Here is a 24,230-nt window from a genome sequence, read left to right as displayed (position 1 = left end):
TTTGATTATCATGGTGCCTTTGTTAGCTAACGTCTAAGTCAACAGTAACAACAACAAAATATTCACTTTAAAAAAACTTTGTGTTTTAATTGGAGGATAATTATAATATTGTGGTGGTTTTTGCCATACATCAACATGAATCAGCCACGGGTGCACATGTTTCCCCCATCCTGAAATCCCCTCCCACCTCCCTCCCCACCCCATCCCTCTGGATTGTCCCGGAGCATTGGCTTTGAGTGCCCTGCTTCATGCATTGAATTTGCATTGGTCATCTATTTTACATGGGGTAATATACATGTTCAATGCTATTCCACTTTTAATCAACAGTCAAATATATATAAAGGTAATACAGACTTTTAAATATGCATCTCTGTTTGCTTGAGTGAAGTTTAGGGAAAGATAATTACCCCTGTCTACTGTGAATATTTCACTGGGAAATCTAAATGGTATATGCCCTGTAAATTATTCTATAGTTGCATTTAATTTCTCAAAATTACTAGAAGTCAAACTCTTTGAAGATATCTATGTGTCATGGACACATCTGTTACTGAACCAAACTCGGATCCACTTGCCTACCCGCAGTAAAGTCAATCTTCAGACACCGGATTGTGGTAAAGGAAAGTGTAGTGTTTATTGTTCAGTTCAGTTCAGTCACTCAGTCGTGTCCAACTCTTTGCGACCCCACGAACCGCAGCACACCAGGCCTCCCTGTCCATTACCAACTCCCGGAGTCCCCTCAAACCCATGTCCATTGAGTCGGTGATGCCATCCAACCGTCTCATCCTCTGTCTTTCCCTTCTCCTCCTGCCCCCAATCCCTCCCGGCATCAGAGTCTTTTCCAATGAGTCAGCTCTTCACATGAGGTGGCCAAAGTATTGGAGTTTCAGCTTCAACATCAGTCCTTCCAATGAACACCCAGGACTGATCTCCTTTAGGATGGACTAGTTGGATCTCCTTACAGTCCAAGGGACTCTCAAGAGTCTTCTCCAACACCACAGTTCAAAAGCATCAATTCTTCAGTGCTCAGCTTTCTTTATTGTCCAATTTTCACATCCATACATGACCACAGGAAAAACCATAGCCTTGACAAGATGGACCTTTGTTGACAAAGTAATGTCTCTGCTTTTTAATATGCTGTCTAGGTTGGTCAAAACGTTTCTTCCAAGGAGTAAGTGTCTTTTAATTTCATGGCTGCAGTCACCATCTGCAGTGATTTTGGAGCCCAGAAAAATAAAGTCAGCCACTATTTCCACTGTTTCCCCATCTATTTCCCATGAAGTGATGGGACCAGATGCCATGAACTTCGTTTTCTGAATGTTGAGCTTTAAGCCAACTTTTTCACCTCTTTCACTTTCATCAAGAGGCTCTTTAGTGCTTCTTCATTTTCTGCCATAAGAATGGTGTCATCTGCATATCTGAGGTTTATTGTAATGTGCCATAAAATAGTCTGGGACAGCTAGTGCTGAAAAAGCTTGGACTCCTTGATGGGTTTCAGGAAAGCATTTTCAAAGTCTGGGTGACCTCGGCGGTGGTCATAGGATATGTGATCAACTTGTGCATAGTTCTCGGATTGGTTGATGGTGAGGTAACAGGGTGATGTCACAGGGGTAAACATTATAAATCCTAAGGCTCCAGGAATCCTGGGGGTATATGCTTATAGTCATCAAGTAGTTAACATCTTCCATTTGGTGGAGGTTTTCATATCTGTAAAACAACTCAGGAAATGTGCCTCAGATAATATTATCTAATTCCTTCAAAGAGAAGCTAAAGCAGACGATATGGGGAGGAGTCTGTCCCAGGAAGGCTCCACAGGGTCCTGCTCAGTTATACATCTAGGCATGAAAATCAGTTATGAATTAAATGCTGGCACACGAAGGGATCACTCTCTGTCCCCAAAGCATAGCAATAACGAATGCATTGTTTAAAAAAAAAGAAGAAAGAAAGCAAACCAAAATGACAGTTATAAGATGAAAATTCCCATGGATAAAAAGAGACAGAATTATAAGCCTGTAATATTGCCGGGGTCCGAGTTAGGAAATGACACTTTTGGGGTATTAACACCTATAGGATGAACCAGACTAAAAGTGGAACATTTAAGACAGGGGACTAGTCAGTTCAACAGCACTTACATCCAGGGACTGGGTCTATTCTTACTCATGAAAGATGATTGAGAGCACCCTCCCACTCTGCTCTCACCCACCCCAACAGTTTCACAGTACTCCTGGGGTGCTATTTCATGTGCCAACAAAGGAAGGACATAGATGTTATCCTTTCAAACAGTATTTGATATACCACATCCCTAATATTGCCACAGAGAAATAATGCCAAACAAATGCCAAGTTGTTATTTTAAATCCTAGCTCTAGAGTGAGAATCAGGAGGGCAGAATGGAGTTAAACCCCTAAACCAAACAAGAGGAAAATTAATATTCGCAGAGAGGAAAGGAGACAGACAGGGCAGTAGAAGAAAAGAGAAACAAGTAAATTTAAGCCTACAAACCAAAATTTGAAGAGTTAAATGAGATTTAATGCTACAAAGGTCACTAACAAAATCAGTTCTTAGTAAGTGAACTTACTCCAGGTGGAAGATTCTGACAAAGTCTAAAAATATAGAAGGAGGTGATATTGTCAATAAAAGGGATCAGGAAATACTTAAATATAGATATAAATAAGAACAAGTGAATATAAAAAAGAATCAATTATTAATATATATAAGTGAAAAATCATACTTAAAGAGTACAATAGATGGGATCCATTACAGACTGGACACAATTGAAGAGTAAATTAGTGAATTGGAAAACAGTACCGAGAAATTCCCACATTGTACAGTGGAACAGAGAGACAATGAGGTTAAAAAAATTAAAGTGGCAGGGGGGCTATATAAAGTGGCTTCCACATTAATATGCTAGTAGTTTCAGGGGGGAAATGAATGAATAGTGGAGGAAAAAATTCTTTGAATAGGTAATTGCTGAAAATTTTCTGAAATGTATAAAAGCATAAGTTCCAGAAATGAAAACGAATCCAAAGTATGAAGCAAGATAATTTAAATTCATAATTGGATATGTTATGGTCAATACATAGAACATCAGAGATAAAAGCATCTTAAAATCTTTCAGAAGAAAAAGGAATGCCACCTATATTCAACAGAGTTCTTACATTATATGCAAAAGTATTCTCAAGATTCTTAGTGAAAAATAAGTTCACCTTAGATTTCTAGAAGCATTTTAATTATTACATAAAGTACAGGTGAAATAAAGACATTTTTAGACATGAGAAAAAAAAAGAGTTTACATTCATAGATCCTCATTGGAAGGACTACTGAAAGAAGAAATGAAGTATGGAATGGAAGAAACAGTGTCAGTACAGTGATCGATAGTTCAGAAAAAAATTAAGCCCTTTGATACAAATCTTAAAAATGTGCAAAATTTGTATGCTGTAAAACCACAAATCCTGTTGAAAAAAATTACATCTGTGTGAGTGGAGAGGATTATTGTGTTGATGGATTGGAAGATTCAGCTTAGTAAAGATGCCAGTTATCCCCCTAGTTAATAAATAGATCTGTTACTCCAATCAAAATATCAGCAGGATTTTAGTAGATATAGAGAAGCATATGCTCAAATTTATATTAAAGGCAAATGAACTAGAATGGTCAGAGCAAATTTGATAAAGAAGAATAAAGTTGGAGAAATTAACACTATTCAATATCTCTCAGTCGTGTCCAACTCTTTGCGACCCCGTGGACTGTAGCACTCCAGGCTTCACTGTCCATGGTTTTAAGACTTAACTATAAAACCATATTCCTGGAGAAGGGAATGGCAACCCACTCGAGTACTCTTACCTGGACAATCCCTTGGAAGGAGGAGCCTGGTAGGCTACAGTCCATGGGGTCGCAAAGAGTTGGACACGACTGAGCGACTTCACTTTCACTTTATAAAACCATATTAATCAACTCAGGACTGGTGAAGGGATAGACATATAAACCAAATGGAACAGAGACTGAAGAAATAAATCCACACAAATATAGTTATTTTACTTTCGACAGAGGTTCGGAAACAATTCATTAAAGAAAACTTTTTTTCAGTAGCTAGTGCTAGAACAAGGGCATCCATATGCAAAATAACAGAACTCCATGTACTCTGACTCTTCATTCAAAAATTAACTCAAAAGGATCATAGATGATATAACCATTTTTCTTTTTTGGAAAAAGCAGGGACATGATTACAGAATTCAAGATAATGGTTGCTAATAGGTAATTAAGAGGTTTGTAATTAGAATGGAGCACATAGACGTGCTTCTGTGATTCCTGAAAAAATTCTTTCTTGAATAGGGTGGTCTCCTTTCCTTTGTGACTCCAGTTACATGCATGCCCATCTTGTTGGTATTGTCTCAGAAATCTCAGGGGTTCTCTTCCCTTTTTATCATTCCTTTTTTTCTTTGTATTTCAGTTCTGATATAAGCAGCATATAAGTGTTCCTTTTAATAAACAAACTTGACACGATGCTTTTATATTGCTTATTTGTTGATTTTTTCCAGTTTGGAGAGTATAAATAATATCTCATTTTGCTCTTATTTTGTATTTCCTCAATTAATAACATGAATAAGTCTTTTGACCATACAAATGAGATGCTGTTCATGTTGTTTAATCATTTTTCTCCTTATCTGTTTATATTTTTTCTAATTGATTTATAAGAATACTCTATAACTTTGGTTACTGTGTTTTTGTTTGCTTGCTTTTTGGTTATATGTGCTGAAATTACCTTATCCCAGCACAAGTTTTTCTAATAGTATCTTTAATCAGTTTCTCATCTTCAGTACTATATACATTTTAGACCAGATATTCGTTTGCTGTTGGAAGCTCCCTTTGCATTGTAAGATGTTTAGCAGCATCCTTGAACTCTACCTACTAGATTCCAGTAGCCCACCTTTTCCCCAGTTATGACAACCAGATACTTCAAATAATGTCCCATATGGGCTAAATCACTTCCAGTCTGGAACCACTTCTGTAGATGGACAAAAGTCCATACTTTTAATATAGTAGAGTTTTTTATCAACTCTTTCTTTAATGCTTTAGCTTTTTTTTTTTTTGGTGATTCTAAGTACTCTATTTATTTTTTCAATGTAAATTTATTTATTTTAATTGGAGGTTAATTACTTTACAATATTGTATTGGTTTTGCCATACATCAGCATGAATCTGCCACAGGTATACATGTGTTCCCCATCCTGAACCCCTCTCCCTCCTCCCTCCCCATACCATCCCTCTGGGTCGTCCCAGTGCACCAGCCCCAAGCATCCAGTATCATGCATCGAACCTGGACTGGCTATTCATTTCATATATGATATTATACATGTTTCAATGTCATTCTCCCAAATCATCCCACCCTCACCTTCTCCCACAAAGTCCAAAAGACTGTTCTATACATCTGTGTCTCTTTTGCTGTCTCGCATACAGGGTTATCGTTACCATCTTTCTAAATTCCATATATATGCGTTAGTATACTGGATTGGTGTTTTTCTTTCTGGCTTACTTCACTCTGTATAATAGGCTCCAGTTTCATCCACCTCATTAGAACTGATTCAGATGTATTCTTTTTAATGGCTGAGTAATACTCCATTGTGTATATGTACCACAGCTTTCTTATCCATTCATCTGCTGATGGACATCTAGGTTGCTTCCATGTCCTGGCTATCGTAAACAGTGCTGCAATGAACATTGGGGTACACGTGTCTCTTTCAATTCTGATTTCCTCGGTGTGTATGCCAGCAGTGGGATTGCTGGGTCATAAGGCAGTTCTGTTTCCAGTTTTTTAAGGAATCTCCACACTGTTCTCCATGGTGGCTGTACTAGTTTGCATTCCCACCAACAGTGTAAGAGGGTTCCCTTTTCTCCACACCCTCTCCAGCATTTATTGCTTGTAGACTTTTGGATCGCAGCCATTCTGACTGGCGTGAAATGGTACCTCATTGTGGTTTTGATTTGCATTTCTCTGAGAATGAGTGATGTTGAGCATCTTTTCATGTGTTTGTTAGCCATCTGTATGTCTTCTCTGGAGAAATGTCTATTTAGTTCTTTGGCCCATTTTTTGATTGGGTCATTTATTTTTCTGGAATTGAGCTGCAGGAGTTGCTTGTATATTTTTGAGATTTAGCATTTTTAAAGTCTTGTTCAATACATCCTTTCGTACCTCCATATCAAAAACTAATTCTCATGTACTTATATTTAAATATTTTTAATATTGTAACATTACTATTACCTTTCTCTTTTAAATTCTTAATATACTATGGAAGGGATTTTCATGTTTGCTATAAAGGCCCAATTTCATTTCTTATACACATAGTTTCATGTTGCCATTTATTAAAAGTCCCTTTTCCCCACTCTATGATCTGCAACACTGTTTATGCCAAACAGCAAATGCAAGGTTATAATCAGCCTCCATTCTGTTCCATAATTTGTCTATCCCTACACCAATACCACAGGGCTTCCTTCGTGGCTCAGTGGTAAAGAAGCCACCTGCAGTGCAGGAGCCGCAGGAGACACAGGTTCAGTCCCTCGGTCGGGAAAATCCACTGGAGGAGGGCATGGCAACCCACTCCAGTAGTCTTGCCTGGAGAATCCCATAGACAGAGGAGCCTGGTGGGCTACAGTCCATGGGGTTGCAAAGAGTCAGACACCACTGAGTGACTTAGCACCAGGCACACCAGTACTACACTCCCTTAGTTAAGACAGCTTTATAATTAACTCTTCATATATGGTGGAGCCAGTTACTTATTTTTTATCTATGGAAACATCTTCACTATCCTTTGTCTTTCATCTTTCTGTGTAAATTTTAGAAACATCTTGGCAGAATTCACATGGAAAGTATTTTTGTTTTTTGATTGGAATTACATTTCAGTTGTTTCAGTAAAAACACCTGACATTTTATTATGCTGGGTCTTTTTATTCACAAACATTTATTTTTAACATTAATGACTTTAAATATTTAAACTTCGGCATACAGGTCTTATAAATCTCTGGTCAAATCCATTTCTAGATACTTTTAATTGTAAATGGTACCTTTTAAAAATTATATTTTCTACTATGTTTTGTGGACGTATTGCTAATTGCTATTGCTAAGTCACTTCAGTCGTGTCCGACTCTGTGACCCCATAGATGGCAGCCCACCAGGCTCCCCCACCCCTGGGATTCTCCAAGCAAGAACACTGGAGTGGGTTGCCATTTCCTTCTCCAATGCATGAAAGTGAAAAGTGAAAGGGAAGTCTCTCAGTCGTGTCCGACTCTTGGCGACCCCATGGACTGCAGCCCACCAGGCTCCTCCGTCCATGGGATTTTCCAGGCAAGAGTACTAGAGTGGGGTGCCATTGCCTTCTAGGAGTGCAATATATTGATAAACTCTTATTATTTGTAATAACTTTTGTCTATCTTCATTTGAGTTTTCTAGGCAAGCAGTCCATTCACATTACTGTTTGTAATCATAGATTTCCCTTTCTTTTCCAGTTCTTTTGACTTTTTCATTTTATTGTTTGGCTAGGATCTCCAATAAAGTCTTGAATGTGATCATATACACTCTTATTTTTATCTTAATTCTAAGGGAATTCTGCTAATTTTTCCCTATTAAGAATTAGGTTTAGCCCAGGATTTTGGTAGATGCTTTTGGTCAGACTGAGGCAATTTTCTTCTTGTCCTTCTTTTCTATCATAAATAGGTTTTAATAGGTAGTCAAAATACATCAAATGCATTTTTCTGCATTAGTCACCATGATTTTATAATTTTCTCCTTAAATGTGTTAATATGATCTCTTATGTGGATTGAGTTTTTAATTTTGAAAAAGTCTTTTCTTAAGTAATCCAATATATCATGATATATTAAATTTATATAATATATATATTCTGTATATATTTATATATAGAATTGAGTTAGGTAATATCTTGTTTAGGATTATTATATTTATTGTCATGTGTTAGATAAACTTCTGTATTCCCTTGTCATACATTTTCTATTGTAACCCATTTCTCATTCTGCCAAGTGGCCTTAGTATCACAACATTGTTAAGGTTAGTGAATTAAATATATAAAAACAGTCCTGTGGTGACCTGTCCTCCATGTGCTCTTTAAAGAACTCTCTCTGAGTAAATACATTACCCTGCAGAGGCAGGGTTGTCTTACTTTCTTAATCATCCAAATAAAGACCTTTTGCCCTTAGCAAGTAGATGTGAACAGAACACTAGATTTTGACTTGGGCTTTAGTTGCAGTCATGTCTCTCTCTACTTGTTCTGTGATCTAAACTTACTTGCCCTCCCTCACCTCCATTTTTTAGATATAATACTCTGACTCTCTGACCCCTTTCTCTTAATTCCTATTTCATGTTTACTTTTATCACTTCCAACAGCATGGTTCTGAACTGGTGGAGACGCCGAAAAGCCCGAACCAACTCTGAAAAGCTATACAGTCGATGGGAGCAGGATCATGACCTTGAAACTTTTGGTTCTCTTGAGTTATTCTATGAGTATTTGGAAACAGGTAATTTTCAACCTCTGCCTTGAAACATGAAAGAAGCTGAGTAAAATAAGTGTTTTTCATCTCTTGATATTTCTTCCTACCTTGCACATAGTAGGTGTTCAATAAATCATTGGATAGTGAATGAAAAGATTGGTGGCTAAATATGGAAAAAAATTGGCTCAGTGTTTCTATTTTTCCCAAATATAATGCAGGATGAAATTTAGTTTCAAAACAGCAATCTCAGAGATACTTTTCCTATCAATTTAATGTTAATATTGTTGAACAAAATAAAGTAAGGATCACTTTTTAATACTTGTCTCAAAAGAGTTTAAATAGCTTTCTGCTTTTTTTTTTTTTTTTTGCCTTGGTGATTGTTCATAGAGAGAATACAATGAAAAACATTACTAGAGTCTGACATACATTTAGTGTATATGCTTTTTCAGGCTGAAAAGAATGAAGCTAAAAGTAGATATGCAAGGGAAACCCAAACTGGACATAAGAAATGCATAAAATATTCTAAGGATTGAAGAGAGGTTGGGGTGAAATTTTAAGAGAGAGAACCCCAGGACTGATTGTGGAATCTACTCAGCGTGTTTCCTCTCAAATGACCTTCTCTGCTGTTTTGGTGAAATTAAAGAGGACAGTTTTCCCACCTTATTTTCGTGGCCCATAAAAGTCATGGTAGAATAAATGAGATGACCTGAATTTGTTACCGATTCTCCACTGAAATATGTACATATGATACCTGAATTAAAATAGGTATATTTGGGCAAATAGGAAGATGTCTATAGTTATAAAACTAGGCAGTCCTTGATTTGTGTAGTCATAAGGCTCTAATTTTTAAATAATTGTTTATGTTTCAAGTGAATTTTTGCATAAATGTGTCAGAGGTTATAACTGAAAATAAAAGATGAAATCAGTGTTTCATAACAAGATTAATTGTTGAGACACAACTAACAATTAATTTATTCTGATTGTTTTGCATACTGTATCTCTAATCTTAAAACATTCTACACAACAGTCATTATTCACTGCATTTTATTTGAAAGAATACTGAATCTTGGAGAAGTTATTTGCCGTGGACCACAGAGATTATAAGTAAAGATCTGAGATTTGAACCTAGAAATTCAAGCTGTTTCTGTATAATACTTCACCTTCATTTTCTGTTTCTTGGTTCAGTAGAAAAGTTAGGAAGGAGGCAGTTTGTTCTCTTGGATTAGTAGATGAAAAGACTGATGCTAATCAGAAAGTATTATGAGAAATGCTGAAATCCAAAAACACTCAAGATCTATCTAAAAATAGAGGACTAGTGGAAGATTCCTTTTTCTTTTTTCCTCCGATGGAAAGCCATCTTTGTCTCATTGTTTTTTGGTTCTCTCCTGTGGGAAGTACAGTCTGCCAGCTACGTGGATTCTTTTACCCCAAGCACTGATGGAAACAAAGGAAGAAACATAGAGAAATAAGCCAGCTTATATAGGTGTTAAGCCTTAGTGAGGAAAGAGAGTAAAACATACTTAGAAAGATGTCAAGTTGGTACAGAGGATTGGGACCTTAAAAAATACCTCATTCTAGGATATCTGTATTTCCTTTGCCCACGTGCAACTTATATATATATTTCTGATGTTTATGTGGTTCATTTTCTGATTTATTCTCAGATATCTTGTTTATACTACCTTCTCCTCTGTTAGCATTTTCAAATCTTAAATAATGCATTCATTCATAAGGCTTATAGTTGAATACTTTCATATACTCAGATCATACAAATGAGTCAGTAATTATTTCTGATCTTAAAAAGTACATAGGTTAGCAAAATAGAAGGCTTGATTACCCCACAAATGTGCCAATATCAATATAAATACTAGACTGCGGCTGCTGCTGCCAAGTTGCATCAATCATGTCTGACTGTCCAACCCCACAGACGGCAGCCAACCAGGCACCTCCGTCCATGGGATTCTCCAGGCAAGAGTACTGGAGTGGGTTGCCATAGCAGACCTAAACATAGGCCATAATAATAAAAGACTGTGTTTTATGAATAAGAAGACTATCTTATCTAATAATAATAGAGGCTTTCTTCAGACAAGCAGATCTTAAAAGAAAGAGCAGGGATAGAACTGAGCTGTGCATGACTAATTTCTCCGTCCTGTTCTAGCAAGCAATAAGTCACTATGCTTCTTCTAGGAAAGGGGAAGAAGGCAGATGGAAGGAGGCCTGGAGTGTTTTGCTGGTGTAGATCCCTTCAAAATGAAGGAAGTGACAGGAGTTAGGCCGACTGTTCCCCCTTTTTCCCTCCACAATGATGAGTTTGTGAATTTCTCTTTTATCTCCGCAGTTATCCAGTTTGGATTTGTTACATTATTTGTGGCCTCTTTTCCTTTGGCCCCTCTTCTTGCGCTCTTGAATAACATAATAGAGATTCGAGTGGATGCCTGGAAGCTTACAACTCAGTACAGGAGACCTGTAGCTGCTAAGGCTCATAGCATAGGTGTTTGGCAAGACATTCTTTACGGAATGGCTGTCCTTTCTGTTGCAACTAACGTAAGTAGACCTATTTCAGTGGAAACTGTACCTGATGATTCTTTTTTTTCTTGGGGATAGGGAGATTGTGAATAATGTTTAACTCAGTATTTACATTGATTTCATCATGGTGACCTTTCTAAAGACAAAACATCCCTAAACTGTTATGTGCTAAACAACACAGACAAATCTGTGACATGCAAGCTCTTAGAAATACAAGGAAAATTGTAAAAACGTGCTTATTAAAATACCATGATACCCATGCCACGTGACAGAGTAGACAGAAAATAAGTAGTGGTATAAAGAATGTAAGTAATACAATTAAAGCTTGATTATACATAAAGTTATGCAGTACAAATAGAATATATAACATCTACCTGTTATTTTTATGGAACACTTATTAAAAATGGTAATGAAACAGAATTCCCAAAAGCTGAAATTTTATAATGCATATTCACATACAATAATGGTATAAAAAATGAATTTGATAATAAGATAGCCAAAAAAAATTTAGCCACTTAATATTCATGCTTCCAAGAAAGCTTATTGCACAAAGAAGAAATAAAATTGAAATTACAAGGAGAACTTAATTAAAATGAAAACTCATATGAATCAGCTAAAACCATGTTTATAAAAAGTATATACCAATAAGTGCTTTTATTATTGAAAAGAAGGAAAGTATGAACTGAGCCTGTTATATAAAATTAAGAAAAGATGTAAAACTAATCAATAGAAAGCGGTAAGAAAGAAAGAATAAAGGTATATGCAGAAATAATCACATTAGAAAACAAATAAAAGGTAATATAATTGCTAAATAAACCAAGAGTTGGTTCATTGAAAAGATAAACAAAATTCTGACAATCTCAAAAGAGAATTACAATGTACAGGTGAGAAAATTATAAAAATGCTATATATATATTTATTCTAATGCATTTTAAAATCTGTTTGAACTTGTCACTTTTTTAGAAAAGGAAACTGCCAAAATGTGCTCAGTAAGTGATATAAAACATGAAATGTATCAGTAGCTATAGGAGCAATATTAAAAAATTTTTTAAATATTTTACATTAAAAATGTAGATGGCAGAGCAAAATGATTTTAAATTGACTCATTTTACCCAAAGGAAACATGACATTTACACTATTCCAGAGCTTAGGAAAAGATGGGAGAATAGCATTCCTGCAGAGTCAAATACTGAAATTAATTGCACTGAACTATGGGAAATTTACCAGTACATGGTCTGTTGTTTCTCCATCCTCATTCCCTATACACCCCCTGACACACACACACACAGTTGGTCCTATCTTATGAAATTGATCCAGGCAAGTAAAATTTGGTTAAAGAGAGTAGAACTGTGTTATGAAATAGTAAGAAATGTAAGAAATAGCAAGGCAAGATGGAAAGAGACATACAGGTATGGTGATTTTGGAAACAAATAGTGAGGTTAAATTTTCAATGTAACTCTTTCTAGCTGTGAAATCTTGTAACACTGATCGTGCAGCATAAATGAACTATTTTACGTTTTAGGTCAAAGACTCATGTGTTAACATGATTAGTAATAGCATACTAGTAATTTTGCATCCTTAAGGCACAAAGATCTGAACGATATACAAATCAGACTTTCATAAAACTGCATTATTAGCTCATAATTTTCCTCTTGCTTTGTCCTTTAGGCTGTTATTGTTGCATTTACATCGGACATGGTTCCCCGTTTAGTTTACTACTATGCCTACTCAGTAAATGAAACTTGGCCTATGAAAGGGTATATCAATAACAGCCTGTCAGTATTCCTCATAGCCGATTTTCCAAACCACACTGTACCTTCGGAAAAACGAGACTACAACACTTGCAGGTTTTCTCTTGTTTTCATTTTGCTTTTTAAATGTATTTCTTAAGTTCTCTGTTGTCTTCATGTCTTAACAAAAATTTATTTGGGGCAGTAAAAATCTTGGATAAAGTACATCTGTTCTAAAATTCACACATTGTATGGTTCTGATTTGAAAAAAGTAGAATACTCAAAAGTAAGAGAATACTATTGGTAAAGATAATGTCACTTTTGAATTGTTTCTTATTTTCTAAATTTATTGGAAAAATTTTCTGTAACAAATTTCCCCTTGATTCAGGCTTTAATGTCTATAGATCACACAGCATGGTCATAGTATATGTGCATTCAACCTACTTGAATTTAACTATGTGTCCTCAGAGAGAGAGGAAGAGAGAAAGAACAATATAGCTGGTTCATTAGCCATCCCATTTGAAAGGTTTCTTCGATGCAGGGAGTGTGAAATTGGATTTGTAAACCTGCTCTTTTCACACTCTGTGTCTCATGAACTGTGCGGATCTTTTTACTTTAGGATTTAAAGATCATTTATACGTATGTATGTGTGTGTATATATGTATATATATATGTATGTATACACACATACACACACACGTATATATGGTACATCAAAGCTTTTAAACTTAAACCTTAACCCAACTGCTTCATTTGGGATTCCAATAAAAACAGCAATATCGGTTATTGTCTACCTGCAACACAGGTAGACAAAAACATTTTTATATTCCATATTTTTAATTTATTTTTGGCTGCCCGCGGGCTTTCTCCAGTTACAGCAAGTGGGGCTTGGTCTCTAGTTATGGTGGGCTTCTCATTGCAGTGGCTTCTCTTGTTGCAGAGCATGGACTCTAGGCGCGCTAGCTCACTAGTTCTGGCACACAGGCTTAGCCTCCATGGGGCACATGGTATCCTCCCACACCAAGATTTGAATCTGTGTTCCCATTGATGAGGCAGACTCCCACCACTGGTCCACTAGGGAAGTCCTATTCTGTATTTATATAGAGAAGAATCATAACAAGTGTCAAATTTCTTGATGCCATCACTTCCTAGCTGGACTGAATCTCTGAAGAACATTAATATCTAGACACGTTATAGGAAAAAAAAATGAACTCACAAATTGAACACCAGGGAAACCCCAGAAAGATAATAAGTAACACAAAAACAGTGCAACGTCATATAAACCAAAAGAAAACAGAGTTTCAAGAAAATGAGAATGGTCCACAGTGTCAAGTTCTATTCTTCAGTTGGTGTCAGTGGAGTGATGGTAGAACTCAGTTGTTAAGGAATAGGAAGAAAGGGAATGGGATGAAAAGAGCAAATTTAGCTAACCCCTGAGAAACGTGTCTTCATGGCAAGAGAGAAGTTTCACTTGTGTCTCCTGCTCCATCTATACTATACATTAGTAGCATATGGCTATGATTGTTATCTGTAGAGGAAAGATAAATGTTTGGTAATAGCAGTTATTTTCCTTTGACTTGACTTTTGTAGTCAACTAAAAGGGTCTCTTCAACGAAACAATATGAATTTATGCTAGGTCTCTTTGTTTGAAGTTGTAGCTTATTTTTTGCATTGACTTCCATTTTTTTCAGATACAGAGATTACAGAAATCCTCCTGACAGTGAGGACAAGTATGCTAATAATATTCAGTACTGGCACGTCCTTGCTGCCAAGATGACCTTCATCATAATCATGGAGGTAAGCCCTTCTTAACTTTCGGGCCAGTAAGTCTCTTCTCACCCTTCAGGCACATATTTCTAAGAGTATCTGTTGAGCAGAAAATTAGCATTATCTTACTAGAGTGTTTTGAAGGAAGTATTTGATGTCATAAAAAATAAGTTAGGAATAGTTTAAGTACAGCAATTGCCTGTTATTCCTGGCTATTGTTGAAGATACCAAGGTCACAAAAAAGAAAAATTAAGACCTCTTCCCCTGAGGTCAGAGGACCCACCAATTTTACTGAACATCTATTATGTACCAGTTTCAGAAGCTATAATAATAACTTTCTACGTTCAGCCTTATTATTCAGCCTTGACAAATAAATCTGACAGTCAGCAAAATTAAGTAGTTGGTTTAAAGATAATCAGCTAATATTAAAGCTGAGTTTCAATGCCAGATGTCTCACTGCCAAACCTCCACTCTTCCCACTATATTACACTTCCTTCCTTGTAGAATAGCTAGTATAATTATGGATATAAGACAAGAGAACCAATACAGAGAGGGTGTTTGACCAAGGTTTAAATCGAGGGCCACAAATCATGAGACATGAAGACCTATAAGGGAGAGATAGATAAACGTAGGGCTTCCATGGTGGCTCAGTGGTAAAAAACCTGCCTGCAGATGCAGAAGAGGCAGGTTCGATCCTGCGTCGATCCTCTCCTGAGGAAGATCCTCGGAAGAAGTAAGTAACAACCCATCGAGTAGAAGTAGTGGCAACCGTGGCGTGAAGAGTCTGGCAGGCTGCAGCCCATGCAGTCACAAAAGAGTCGGACACGACTTAGCGACTAAACAACTAAGAAATATAAGGCACTTATTCACTTGATTGTTGTTGGCGGTGTTCCGTTGCTAAGTTGCGTCTGACTCTTTGGGACTCTTTGCCATCCCCATGGATGATAGCACAACAGGCTTCTCTGTCTTTCACTATCTTCCAGAGTTTGCTCAAACACATGTCTATCATGTTGGTGATGCCAGGCAACCATTTCTTCCTCTGTTGCCCCTTCTCCTCCTGCCTTCAGTTTTTCCCAGCATTAGGTTCTTTTCAAATGAGTCAGCTCTTCACATTAGGTAGTGAAAGTATTGGAGCTTCAGTTTCAGTAGCAGTCCTTCCAGTTAATATTCAGGAGTGATTTCCTTTAGGATTGACTGGTTTGATCTCCTTGCACTCCAATGGACTCTCAAGAGTCTTCTCCCAACACCACAATTCAAAGGCATCATTCTATGATGCTCAGCCTTCTTAATGGTTCAACTCTCATATCAGTACATGACTACTGGAATTATCATAGCTTTGACTAATGGGACTTTTGTTGGCAAAGTGATATCTCTTCTTTTTAATATGCTGTCTAGGTTTGTCACAACTTTTCTTCCAAGGAGCAAGTGTCTTTTAATTTCCTTGCTGGAATCAACGTCCTCAGTTTTTGAAGCCCAGTCTGTCACTGTTTCCACTGTTCCCCACCCCCACCCCCCCATCTATTTGCCATGAAGTAATAGGACTGGATGCCATTATCTTAGTGTATTTTGAATGTTGAGTTTTAAGCCAGCTTTTTCACTCTCCTCTTGCACCTTAATCAAGAGGTTCTTTAGTTCCTCCTTGCTTTCTGTCATTAGGGTGGTGTCATCTGCATATCTAAGGTTTTTGATATACCTCCTGGCTCTTGATTCCAGCTTGTGAGTCATCCAGCCTAGCATTTTCCATGATATACCCTGCATAGAAATTAAATAAGAAGGGTGACAATATATATACAGCCTTGATATATTCCTTTTCCAATTTTGAACCAGTCCATTGTCCCATGTCTGGTCCTAACGGTTGCTATTTGACCCGCATACAGGTTTCTCAAGAGGCAGGTAAGGTGGTCTGCTATTCCCATCTCTTTAAGAATTGTTCACAGTTCGTTGTGATCCACACAGTCAAAGGCTTTAACATAGTCAATGAAACAGAAGTAGATGTGTTTCTGGAATTCTCTTGCATATGGATGTTGGCAATTTGATCTTGGTTCCCCTGCCTTTTCTAAATCCAGCTTGAACATCTGGAAGTTCTTGGTTAACATCTTGTTGAAGCCTAGCCTAAAGGATTTTGTGTATTACCTTACTAACGTGTAAAATGAGTGCAGTTGTGTGGTAGTTTGATCCGTCTTTGGCATTGCCCTTCTTTGGAATTGGAGTGAAAACTGACCTTTTCCAGTCTCGTGGCCACTGCTGAGTTTTCCAAATTTGCTGGCATATTGAGTGCAGCACTTTAACAGCATCATCTTTTAGGGTTTGAAATAGCTCAGCTAGAATTCCATCACCTTCACTAGCTTTGTTCATAGTGATGCTTCCTAAGTCCTGCTTGCTTTCACACTCCAGGCTCTTTGGCTCCAGGTGTTCTCAGTTCACATACTGCTGAAGCCTAGCTTGAAGGATTTTGAGCATTAGTAAAGGCCAATAATAAGCTAGATAAGTCTAAGGCAAGAAAACGCAAATTCCAGTCAGTTTTTGTTTAATTTTATTTTTATTGAGGTTATGTATATAATTTAAATCTCTACCCCTCTCAGTTCTCTGCGAATCTGTCACCTTCATTCCCACATTTTCCATCAGTGTTTTAGATCACCTTTCAGCCTGGTAAATTACAAAATGAATTCTTTTGAATTTTTATTTTTGTTTATTTATGATTTTCATTACAGGTTCTGACTCACCATCATTCTGGGAGTTTAACTTCTCTTGTATTAAATACAGTATTTTCTTCAATCTATGTTTTCCCCATTCTCAGATTACTAGTTTATTTAGATGAAGCACGTCTTTTATTAATTTTCTGAGGAAAATGGGCAATTTTTGAGAACTTGAATATTAAATTTTCTTATTCTCGTAGATGGTTAATTGGTATAGTATTCAAGAGTAGAAGTCATTTTCCCTAAAAATTTTGAATCAACTTTATTTAAATATTCCTGAAATTTTAAGACATTGCTCTATTTTCCATCAGCTTCCAGTGTTGCTATAAAGATACAATACCATTCTAATTTTCCAGTCTTTGTTTATGATCTGTTTATATATCAGTAAACTTTGAGGATTCTCTCACTAGAGCTTCTTTCATGAAACTTCACCAGAAAATCATGTGATATTGTCATATTCATTGTTTTGGACACTCACTAAACTCCTTGGATCTGCAAATGTTATTATCCTTTAAGTTGAGACAATTTGCTTGTATTATTTCTTTGATAATTTCCTTCTTTTCTCTGTCCTATGTTTCTGAGACTTTTCTTATTCAGATGTTAACAACTGTTTTGAAATTCTAATTATCATTTATTTTCTCTCTTATAAATAGTCCAGTTTGTGTCCTTGTCTTGTTATGCTACTGTTCTCTCATTCCCATGATTCTCTCTATATCCTCTTAGATATCCTAAATGGACAACAGATCCTATTCGTCCATTTCCATCCTACTCTTCCATGTTAGAGTCTTCCTTATGTATTTGGTTGTTCTTGGCAATCTGCTCGTATTTAAGAGTGAAACAATGATACCTGATCATGAGCTTTGTGTGCATACAAGAGGAAGATCATTTGGGGTTGGTTTCACTATAGGCTGAAAAAGGGGCCTTTTCATTTGAGACCTACAAAATTTTGATATCTATAATTCTAATTTCTCTAATTAGGTATATTTTCTAGAGGAAAAAAAAATCATTCAACCTCCTGCTTGTTGAGTTATTTCGTGGCTGTGTTGAGAGCCAAGAAGGGACGGAGGAATTAGAGATCTCGTGATTTAGAATGATGAACTTCACTGAGTTGTCCTATTTTCAGTATGATGCCACATCTTCATCTTCTGCCATCTCTGCTGCCTCTGAGTGCACAGCTTTCTGTTTTAATTTCTGCAGAAAATAAAGCACTCAGTTGTTGCCAGGCGGGGGTTGAGGAGAAGTAATACCCAAATGTGGATGAGAGAGAGGTTCTGAAAATTCATCTGCCCCTTATACAGATTTTTAAATAATCCTCTTATTTTTAACTCCACCCACACTATGAATTCACAGTCCTTAGCACCATCTTTCCTGAACTTTTTTGATGATTCAAGACAAAATTGGCTTTTGTCTTGGTTTCTACCATCACGGTATCATCAATTGCAAATTTAAGTGCCAGCTTTCTTCACTCTCCAGTCTGTTTTCACTGTTTCCTCCTTTTTTTTTTTTTTGTTTCTTTGTGAACAATAAAATTTATTAATTTCTTTTACAAATATTTGATTAGGTTTTCAGGAGGAAGCATAGATGAAGAGTATATTCAATAACCAAGTTCAACTGGAATCTCTGTAATTACATATTTTAGTATATATTTCAGAGAAGGCAATGGCAACCCATTCCAGTACTCTTGCCTGGAAAGTCCCATGCACGGAGGAGCCTGGTGGGCTGCGGTCCATGGGGTCGCTAAGAGTCGGGCACAACTGAGCGACTTCACTTTCACTTTTCACTTTCATGCATCGGAGAAGGAAATGGCAACCCACTCCAGTGTTCTTGCCTGGAGAATCCCAGGGATGGTGGAGCCTGGTGGGCTGCCGTCTGTGGGGTCACACAGAGTCGGACACGACTGAAGCGACTTAGCAGCAGCAGCAGCAGTAGCAGTATATATTTATTTATTTGCTTAATGTTGGATTTATAGGAAAGTTCTAAGACCAAAGACTAAATCTTATTGCTTTCCCTTCTATCTACTGTGTCAAGCACAGTTTATTGAATGAATGAAATGATTTGTAAGGACATTTTGCTGAACATTTGATAGCTAAACAGTGTCTCTGATTTTCTTTTATGTTTCCTCTAGCATGTTGTGTTTTTAATTAAATTTTTCTTGGCCTGGATGATCCCTGATGTTCCAAAAGACGTTCTGGAAAGAGTCAAGCGAGAAAAGTTAATGACCATCAAGATTCTCCATGACTTTGAACTTAACAAACTAAAAGAGAACTTGAAGTTGAATTCTGCTTCTTCTACTGATTTTACCAAGCATTTAGCTATCCAGGAAAACAAAGCAAATCTGGCTGAATCAACAACCTAATTAACACAATGAGCAAGTGGTTGGTTGCCTATCTGGCTTCACAGTTTATCTGGATTTGGAGCCAGAAGCCAGAAGCCATGTGTCTTTTACCCTTTTCTTCTTCTTCTTCTTCTTTTTTTTTTTTTTTTTAACTCAGAGTTTTTGTACACTTTTATGGAGGCCTTTGTACAGCTTCATGGAGGTTGGAAGAACACCTGTCTGCTTCACTGGCTGGACCCTCCCTAGATATTGTTTCTGGGATTCTAGAAATGATTGTTAAATGTATGTGTGAAATCAGAATATTGGAAAATCATGGGATGTTGCAGTTTGGAATTAAACACTGGACGTAGGCTCTCCTATCACCTTCCAGTGAAGGTGCACATTTTCATGGTCTTCTTTTGGGTTGTGTTATATCTCTACCCTATCAGAGAAAGCATTGGCACAAAAAGAATAGAAGTGAAGGGGTCTACTGAGCCATATCTCCTGCCATTTTAGACTATGCAGATGAAAAACAAAAATCAGATAAGATAGGAAAACTTACATATTAAAAATACTGGATAGATATCATGGCAGAGCTTTGTTCTGAAATCATCCTGAATAAAGTAAACTTCCATCAAAATTCCAGATAGTCTTTCCAGGTGAACACAAAATTGATTTTTCAAGAGACTGAACATTTGGATTTCAGCCAAGGACTAATAACTCAGTTTTTTAAATATAACACTTTGGTAGAAGTGGTTTTAAGACTGAATTGTCTTATCTGGGAAACAGCATGAAGAAGGTGTTAGATTGTTTCAGATCTTTAAGTAAATGAAAGATACAGTGAAGTGATTATGTCTTCTTAGTAGTTTAAGAATGCAAGACAGTGTATATTGATTAACTTACTGACTTCAGTCTAAAAAATTGCTGAAATATTTTTAAAAACCGTTTTTCTTCCACAATGCCTATTGTACATCATGAAGCAAATCTGAGCATTAACTATTCCTGTAAGTTAGGTACAAGTCATTTATGAAATTTTATCTCATTGTTTAAAGCAGTCTCAAGTCTTTTAATGGGTTTACAACTTTTTCTATTGATGCACTGCTGTACAATGTTCAGTGCCTTTGACCCACAAAATGTGGTTGTACTGTTGATTTGATGATGTAACATCTCAGATGTGAGCTTCTTTCAGAGAAATTGTTAGTTTAACATCAATCACAGAGTTAACACCAAATGTGGATCAACCAAGTAAGAATGCAGTGATGGATTTGACAGCTAAGTGAAAAAAAAAGTATGTTCCTTGAATTACTTCTCTAATGCTTTGGCCTATGGCACAGGTACTCCAGTTCTTGTTCTTCTTTCTCTTAAAAATACTTACTATGTATTTTAAACACTATAGAGAGATGTTTAATTATACAACATTTGAATCTCTAGTTTCAAATTACACTTCAGTTTCAAAAGAATAGTGTTCTGTAATTGCACACAAAACAAGAAACCATTTAAGATTTTGTTCAAAGTAGCATTTCATTATTTGATTCTAATAGTTTTTATAAAATATCCAATATTAAGTATATGGAAGGTAATATTAACTAATGATCAGTATTAAGCATTCAGAACTGAAGATTATGAATTTTATAAAACCATGAGATGGTTACCCCAATATGGGCAGTAATTGGTCATCCAGTAGGTAGATTTTATGAGTATTTTTGCATAATTTTAAATGTTCTCATTATTGAAGAATGATTTCACTTGTGGAAGACATGTATTTTCCTGCTTGAGAGAACCAGTTAGTGATACTATGAAATTAGCCACAGATGCAGTATCTCTGTCAAATCAAACTCTGTTATTGCAGTGTTGAACATTTTGTACAGCTCATATTGCTTCCTTCCTGGGTGCTAATAAAAATAAGGAAGAGCATGGAAATTGGCTTCTTGTATATAAGCTTTAATTATTATAGCTGAAGAGTGTTTGCAGAGCTAGGTTGTAAGATAAATAAAGACAAATTTAATTCATAAGGTTATCTGTAACACTGCAATCTGAAACCAACTCAAGTGTTGAGTTTCTAGGATGTACAGAGAAACTAGCAAGGGAGTAAGTAGTTTTTAAGGTAAGTAAATAGTTCCTATGAGGTTGATATTTTCCTTTTAAAATGTTTTGTACTCACCTTTCAGTTTTCTACCGAGAAATTTCTCACATTTTAAAAGGAAATACAAGTATTGGTCACTTTCCTAAAAAATAAACAAAATCCAAAGCCAAAAAATAAACAAAATCTGATGCCAAATCGGTTCAGATAGATTTGTTTTATCTGTCTCGAGTTGCAATAGGGGAGTCCGTTCTCCTCTTGAGTTGTGAGGGAGGCATCAAGGTTCCTCTTGTGTTGCAGCAGGGAGTTGGTCCTCCTCGAGCTGCAAGGGAAAACTCAGGATTCCTCTCGAGTTGCAGCAGGGAAGTCGGGGTTCTTCTCAAGATGTGGCAGGAAATTAGGGGTTCCTCTTGAGTTGTGATGGGGAACTCAGGATTCCTCTCGAGTTGTGACAGGAAACTCGGGATTCAGCTCATGTCGCTGCAGGGGAATTGGGCCTCATCTAGAGTGGAGGCGGGGAACTCGGGGTTCTTCTCCAGTTGCGGAGGGAAACTCAGCTTTCCTCTCGAGTTGCCATGGAGCTCTAGGGGTTCCACTTAAGGTGCAAAATGGTAGTCAGTCCTCATCTTGAGCTGAGGTGAGGAACTCGGGTTTCCTCTCAGTTTGCCACAGAGGACCCATTAGTTATTGTGAGAGGGCTGAATTGAGCATCTAACTACCAAATGCAGGTTGATATTTATCAGCGTGGCAGATGTTTTTATCATTCACTCAAACCCATAGCTGTTTTATTTTTTTTTTAATAAATGTTCCAGAAACCATTTGAGATTTTATTCAAAATAACAGTACAAAATTAAAAAAAAATTTTTTTAAAAAACAACTCTTCAAATGTCATCTCAAATCCTTGCCTTCATCAGTTTTCCTTTGCACAAAAGAAGCAGAATCCACTTCAAAACATTACTTTTACAAGAATCCATCAAAAAGGGGGTGAGGACTTAAGAAATGGAATGCTCTCTTATTTTTGCTATATTATGATCCCTTGACTTTAACAGTTTTCTTTTAACTAAGCCATCAAGCAAATTATCAAGGAAAAGAAAAAGGAAAGAAGATAAACAGGAGGCTAAGAGGAAGAAGGAGCTAGAGTTCTTTCTTTATGAAGAGCTCTTTCCTTATGAAACCTTGTGTACCTCTGTGGGGAGAGAGGTGTTGGGAGGTGCGTGGTGCAGCTGTGTGTCTTTCCTAAGCCATCTAATGAGGGTGAGTGAAAAGTCAAAGAAATTTCAAATTAAAAGCTCTTATGTGTCAAAATAAAACTTTTGATTCCAAAGTGACTTTGTAGTGTCAGGTGCCCTGTGTAGCCCTGGGATCTCTGTGGATTTACTCCAGTTGTGGGTAAGGAATTTGTACTACTGATTCAGAAGTTGAATCTGTTGTTGTGAAAGAACCTCTCTAATAGTTGTTTTTAGTTAGTGATAGTTATTATGTTTCCCTGGTAGCTCAGTCAGTAAAGAATCTGCAATACAGGAGACCCAGGTTCAGTCCCTCGGTTGGGATGATCCCCTTGGAGAAGGAAATGACAACCCACTCCAGTATTCTTGCCTAAGAAAGCCCATGGATAGAGAAGCCTGGTGAGCTAGTCAATAGGGTCTCAAAAGAGTCTGACACAACTGGGTGAATAAACCACCAAAATTATTATATTATCAAAGAGTATCATTAAGGAAAATAGCACAGTGAGATATACCATTTGCCAGGCTTAGAGCAGCCTGCTCCCATGAATCACTATAACTGTTATGGTATTTTTTTTCTAGACAATATTTAACCTCCCTAATTTGTGTGTGATGATTCAATCACATCACTTATTCCAGGATTATGTGAAAATTCAGAATATTAAAAAGGATAGTGGGTTTCAGTGTGTATGATATGCCTGCTTCCATTCCCCCAAAACTGACTAGGTATGCCTTTCCTATGAATGATTCATGGTGTTAACCAAGAAAACAAGTGCTTTCCTTTCTTCTCTCTCTCTCTCTATCTCTTTTTTTTTTTTTTTTGAAAAGAGGGTGATATGAGGTACACAGGAAAATTTGCTCTTATGTTGTCTGCTCAGTTGACAGTCATGTCTGAGTCACGTCTACTCAGTCATGTCTGACTCTTCGAAACAACCTGGACTGTGGACTGCTAGGCTGCTCTGTCCATGGGATTCTCCAGGCAAGAATACTGGAGTGGGTTGCTATTTCCTCCTCCAGAGGGTCTTCCCAACCCAGGGATTGAACTCGTGTTTCATGTCACCTGCATTCACAGGCGGGTTCATTATCACTAGTGCTACCTGGGAAGCCCATAAACATAAATTTCATTCATCTCAAGAGACTGAGGAGAAGGAAATGGCAACCCACCCCAGTATTCTTGCCCAGAGAATCCCATGGACAGAGGAGCCTGGTGGGCTGCTGTCCATAGGGTCACACACAGGAAAAGGCAACCCACTCCAGTATTATTCCCTGGAGAATCCCAGGGACAGAAGAGCCTGGTGGGCTGCTGTCTATGGGGTCGTATAGAGTTGGATAGAGCTGAAGCGACTTAGCAGCAGCAGCAGCAGCAAGAGATTCAAATAGGCATGATGAATAAAATAATACTTAATTTT

The 24,230-nt window shown here is 37.0% G+C and overlaps 1 protein-coding gene across 2 annotated transcripts in view; it reads left to right on the top strand.

The window, feature by feature from the left end:
• Nucleotides 1-21,438, top strand: part of ANO5 (anoctamin 5) — a 97,108-nt gene extending 75,670 nt beyond the window's left edge. Inside the window, exons 18-22 of one of the 2 annotated variants that reach the window (XM_069565017.1) lie at nt 8,385-8,515; nt 10,824-11,029; nt 12,680-12,858; nt 14,433-14,538; nt 19,330-21,438. In XM_069565017.1, coding sequence (XP_069421118.1) covers nt 8,385-8,515; nt 10,824-11,029; nt 12,680-12,858; nt 14,433-14,538; nt 19,330-19,560 — 853 coding nt within the window. In that variant the 3' untranslated portion in view covers nt 19,561-21,438. The remainder of the gene's footprint in view (nt 1-8,384; nt 8,516-10,823; nt 11,030-12,679; nt 12,859-14,432; nt 14,539-19,329) is intronic. The other variant, XR_011251648.1, reaches the window with a different exon arrangement.
• The last annotated feature ends 2,792 nt before the right edge of the window (nt 21,439-24,230 follow it).

Source organism: Ovis canadensis, chromosome 21 (genome assembly GCF_042477335.2).
Source record: "Ovis canadensis isolate MfBH-ARS-UI-01 breed Bighorn chromosome 21, ARS-UI_OviCan_v2, whole genome shotgun sequence".
Lineage (NCBI taxonomy): Eukaryota > Metazoa > Chordata > Mammalia > Artiodactyla > Bovidae > Ovis > Ovis canadensis.
The sequence above is the reverse complement of the archived record's forward strand: the minus strand, read 5'-3'. Positions and strand labels throughout refer to the sequence as shown.